The 5,670-nt window shown below is 48.4% G+C and overlaps 1 protein-coding gene across 1 annotated transcript; it reads left to right on the top strand.

Moving 5' to 3' along the window:
* The first annotated feature begins 427 nt into the window (after positions 1–427).
* LOC127325514 (uncharacterized) lies at positions 428–2,065 on the top strand. The gene is made up of 3 exons (XM_051352335.2): positions 428–1,267; positions 1,386–1,505; positions 1,631–2,065. Exons 1-3 carry the CDS (start codon positions 503–505, stop codon positions 1,826–1,828), a joined length of 1,083 nt encoding a protein of 360 aa, XP_051208295.1. The 5' UTR covers positions 428–502; the 3' UTR covers positions 1,829–2,065.
* Positions 2,066–5,670: the final 3,605 nt, after the last annotated feature.

The following is a 5,670-nucleotide window of genomic DNA, read 5'->3' as shown; positions in this document are numbered from 1 at the left end:
AATTTCGATATCATTTTTCGTACTACTATATTAGTAGGTGAAACTAAATCGAAATCTTTGTTTATTTGAGCTGGTGAAATTATATCTTGTATGCGCTGTTTCCTGTATTTTTCTGAAGTGGGCAACAAATATCGAGGTATACTCGTCTTGTTGTACAGTGGAAAGTTTTGGAACGTTGGGGGGTGCTACATGACAAGAATGGAGATGGAACGAGAAGAGCCGACCGTTGGGGCCCAGCTGGCAGCAAGGCTGGTCTCGCCTCGAGTGGACCCCACCAGCATATACTGGGGCCCACCTGTCTGTAGAGTGAGAGCACGGCGGGCGAGATATGGAGATGCGGTGTCTCCTGGTCGCCGGTCTTCTTCCTCGGGCCGGGCGCTATATAAGGAAGCACCCCGGGAGGGGACAGCCGCTCCATCCAGTCTCGCCACGCCACGCACAAGCCAGCCAGCCAGCCTCTAGGTAGTGCACGCTTGGCGTCTTGCCGATCTCTCTCGCTCCCATGGCCACCACGCCCTACTTCCTCTGGCCCGCGCAGTCGTCCTCCGCCGCCGCGTCCGATCTCATGGCCGGCTTCGGCTTCAGCAGCGCCCAGGAGGACACGCCCGCGCTGGCCGCGACCGCGGCGATGGACATGGCGCCGCTGCACGCGCCGGAGCTCTCGGAGGCGGTGGCGCGCCCGCGGCTGCGTCGCCAGCCGTCCTCGTCCGGATCCGGTAGGCAGCAGGGCGCCACCGCCGGCGGGACGCCCAAGAAGCCCCCGCAGCGCGGGCTGGGCGTGGCGGAGCTGGAGCGGCTGCGCTGCGGCGGCGTCGACCCGCTGCAGGACCTCAACGTGGCGGCCGCGGCCGCCATGCTCGAGGCCGTCGCCGCCAACGCCAGCGCCCAGGGCAGCCCCGCCCTCCTGCACCACCAGCACCACCAGGACCACCTCCCGGCCTTCGACGCCGCCACCGGCGCCCGCTACTACTCGCCCCTCCTCGTCCACCCGCCCCCGGCCCCTGCGCCCCCCGCCCGCTACGTCCACGGCATGGCGCCCGAGCAGCAGTACTTCGTGGACCGCTGGGGCTGCGTCGGCAGCTTCCTTCCCGCGGGCAATGCCGGCGCCGTTGGACACCACGTCCAGCAGCTCCAGGCGCAGCTCCAGGCGCAAGCGCACGCGCCGGCGCCAGAGCAACCTTCAAGCCAAAACACCATCTGGCGTCCGGCGCCCTCCTCCGCCTCATCCTGCCTCCACGCCGGCCAACGCTGCCATCTCTGCTCCAAGGTATGCTCGCCAACGTTCAAAGATCCCTTTTTGGCCGGATTTTCTGTCCGATTCAGTTTCTCTTGTGCTAATTGATCAACCTTGTCTTGTTCTTCTTTTCTTGATTACGCCCATGAAGACCGTGAGGGCCATGCCAGAGAGGGCTCCACGGGCTCCTGCTCCCGCCGCCGCCGCTACCAACAACATGCAAGACTACTCGATCTACGATCTCGCTGCCGCCATGACCGCCGCTAGCAAGGTACGTGCATGGACACATGTTCGGAAAGCTTGGTTCTTGCAAACTTACAATCACGCCCGGATTGCGAATTGTTAAAGGTCGCATCTACGTATCTCACACCACATAGTTTCGATCGACGAATGCAGGAGACGGCCGCGGACGGGTACTTGGCGCGGGAGGCGAAGAAGGAGGTCAGGGAGATCGAGTTCTTCCCGACCAGCGCCGCCAGCCACGCCGCCGAGTCCGAGTTCGCGACGGCGATGCGCTGGACAACGCCCTTCCCCTCCACCACGCCCAGCATCGGGGGCTACGCCGCGCCCCTGGACCTGTCGCTCAGGCTGTAGGGTTTCGGCCTCTGCTGGTGGTAGATCGGCGAAGATTCTTGGGGTTTTTTGGTTGCTTAGTTCTTGGTGTTAATTTCGGTGCGAATTCGCGAAACCTTGTGGAGATGATAAAAGATGAGATCAATGCACCTTTGCATGTTTGCTTTTGATGCTTCTAGTTTGGTTAATTTCAATTTATGTCGAATTTCTATTGGAAAGTCATTTTGTGATCTAAGATGAGGATGGAATGGACATGTTAAACCTTTAATTTTAGTGGCCCCGAACGTGTGCTATCTCCTTGTAATGTCTTTTCCATTTTGAAATTCGAATTAGCATTCAGCGGTAGTACTGGTGTAAATTTACAGGGAAATTGTTTTGTCCGGGCACTGGCAGGCATAAAAAAAAACTGTCTTTTTTGTCATTGCTAAAATCAATGAACCACTATATTTTTTTAAAAAAGAAACAAACAATGGAGCAAGCTGTTGTGCATGCGGCCGGGCTGGCCGAGCCGCAGAAGCAGGAGGGGGCGAGGCTGCAGCACTGAGAAGAGAAGGCACCGGAAACGTACTTCTCTGCATGTGTTGGCACCAAAACCAAGGTCTCTTGTGTAAAATGCATGGAACCCGATCGATGACACGATGCTAGGATCATCTACGTACGTAGTTCGTCGCCAATTAGAGGCGGTAGAAGAGGCTGGCTGGCTGGGTTTCGAAATTCCGGACATTTCCTCTCTCGGCAGATCGGCAAACGTCGTCGGAATTTTGACCAATTTCTACCATCTCTATTAACCAACAGTTGTCACTAATTTACTGAAGAGTTTTCATTAGTTCATCGGAGTACATAACGTCGTCCTTGTGCTCCCAAGCTAATTAAAACTACATCTGTCGTTGGTGGCATGCTTGTTCAAACAAATAATGAACCGTGTCAGCTTGCAGAACAAAAATTTCATCGTGTTTGATCTCTCAAACCCTAAATTTGATTGAAGATCGTCTTCACTATAACCTTTTATTAGATAAAATCATTTATCTTCTTTTTTTTGACTTCAAAGTTGCCACCGAAGATACATCAAGTTGCCACTGCGTCTTAATATAAGTCTTGCGAGAGTGTACATCCAACCAACATATCCACGCAATACCTGCTCTCTCCATAGGCTTGGGATCGCACAATGTCCCATCTCCATGCCACCCAAAGCCTTGTCTAAATCGCACCGAGGTAGGCGGGGGAGGGGGGGCTCATATGCCCTCGACATAGTGGGAGAGGACCCGCGCTGTGGGGCATTGTGTGATACGTAGGTAAATGTGTTCCAGCAAACCAACACATGATGCCCGCCTCGTGAAAGAGACCGCACCGTGCTTTGTTTCCACTCTTCTCTATCCCTACTGGCAACAAAGTGGTGGGCCTACCTCGCGTACTTCTCTTATAAATTTCCCCTCATCCCCACTTCTTGCTCACATGGTCTCCCCTCCTTGTCGCCATGCTTACCGACCATGTTCATGTCTGAGATGTCATAAACATATCTACTCCCTTAATATAAGATTTTTATTGATATTTACCAGATTAATAGGATATTTGTAATAAAATGTTATTTGACTTTGGAAGGCAGAAAAAACCTTGCATGTAACTGTTTATTTTAGAAACCTTCCAGAGCCCATAAAATCTATGAAAAGCTTGCACATGGAGGTTAGCAAAGAGAACAGAGGGTATCCCATGTGTCACTTCGGCGTGATAGCTGACAAGGATCGTCCACTCTAACTCGCAGGATCATCATTCGTTGCTTCCTTCAAAGTTTAAACCTGAGGTATCTCAAACCTAATCGAGCATTACATATACCCGTACACAGTGTGTTTTCTGGCCCCAGAGGCACGACATATAGATAGAATAGAAACAAAGAGGAAACAAAGGTGCTGCCGCATAAGATTGGAATGGGACACGCTGCTGGAATCACCTTGGTACACTTCACCACCACCATCAAGAGGGGCTTTCGGGTTTCCACGATGAATATAAAGAAGTGTACCCCGACTATTGGTTTGTTGTTGTAGTTTCATATCTCTCTCTATATGCTTTTGTGTTACTGTATTGTATCTGTTGCCTACATGATTCCAGTTAATTTATGCATCTTTGATGGTGGATCTTTTTTGTTAGATATTTTATTCTATGCAATTCTTCTAATGACTGTCCGTGAGATATTTATATATATTTATATCTCATGCCTTGCCTATAAATTCCACGCCACGTTTGATGTTTTGTAGATATCTGAGAATACTAAGGAAAATGATACATATAAACATCTAACTTTGATCATATTAGTTTGTTTAGATATATATGAAAATCAGTGGTAACACGATACTTTATTAAACATCCCAACCTAAATGAAGGACAACATTTTTGCAAAAAATATAATGAAAATTTAGTTGTGGTGATACATATTCGAATATTATGAAAATTTTGTACGTTAATTAATATACAAGCACATGGTGCATTGTCGATTCAACATGTTATATACTTCAAAATAGTATTCAAAGTATTTTTATGAATTATTTATGATAATAAAATAGAAAGACGGCTTCAAGGACAAGATAAGTTATGAAAAAGTTAAAAAAAATCAGTATAAATATGAGAGAACATTTCAACTCTTATATGGCCCACACAATGCTAATTCTAAACATAATGTAACACCAGTTTAGGTTTGCTGTGAGAGAGAGAGAGAGATAAAATGTCAAAATTGTCAGGATCACGACGGGATTTGGGATCGAGATCCAGACAGGGATGCGGAAATTTAGGGAAGAACTGATAAATTGCGGTAATTGCTAATAATAAGGAAGGAACAGAAATAACAAGGAAGACATAATTAGGGTTTTCATTATCGCGCCGCCCATCCACCCTCTCTCCCAGGTTATATAGAGTCCCCGAGGAGCCGCGATTGTTCCAGGATTTGAATTCAAACACGCACAGGTTTCAAAAAGGAAAATTCAAATTACAGCCGTCGGATTACATCGAAGGGGTACGCTTCATCCTGGCCATCCGTTAACTGACGAAGCTGTAACTGTCAACATCAAGGTTCTTGACAATACTCCCGCGACGAACACCAGACTTCAAGGCTGGAATGTTGGGAAGGTTGCTTGGATGAATTTGGCATCCTCCCAGGTTGCCTCCTCCGGTGACATGTTTTTCCAATGAATCAGCCACTGTGGAACAGGAATATCGTAGTCGCCGGCACTTCTGGGAACTTGGCGATACTGGAGAACTGCAAGGGGAGCAATTTTGATCTTCCCATCAGATGTTACCAGAGGCAATGTGGGATTGGGGACTGCCTTGGGACCAATGTGTTTCTTCAACTGATTAACGTGGAATACATCATGGATCAGTGTTCCTTCCGGCAGTTGTAGCTTATATGCTTGCTTCCCTACTTTCTGAAGTACTCTGAAAGGGCCATAGTATTTAGATGAAAGCTTGAGTGAGTTCCTCAATCCCAATGCAGTTTCTCGATAAGGTTGCATTTTGAGATAGACCATGTCACCAATCTTGAAGGTTCTCTCTGTGCGTTTGAGGTCAGCATACTTTTTTATTCTGTTCTGTGCTTGAAGTAAGTTCTGTTGCAAAGATTTCATGATTCTGTCTTTTTCCTGCAATGTCACTTCTACTTCAGGAGTCACATCACATGGAATGGAGATCCCATGTATTGGTGGAGGAGCATAACCATACAAGGCTTCGAATGGTGTAGACTTGAGAGATGTGTGATAAGATGAGTTATACCACCATTCCGCAGCAGGTAACCATTCTGCCCATTTCTTAGGTTCCTTGAAAGCCATAGATCTGAGATATTGCTCCAAACATTGATTGACCCTCTCTGTTTGTCCATCAGA

This window comes from Lolium perenne, chromosome 1 (genome assembly GCF_019359855.2).
Source record: "Lolium perenne isolate Kyuss_39 chromosome 1, Kyuss_2.0, whole genome shotgun sequence".
In the NCBI taxonomy this organism is placed as follows: domain Eukaryota; kingdom Viridiplantae; phylum Streptophyta; class Magnoliopsida; order Poales; family Poaceae; genus Lolium; species Lolium perenne.
The sequence above is the reverse complement of the archived record's forward strand: the minus strand, read 5'-3'. Positions and strand labels throughout refer to the sequence as shown.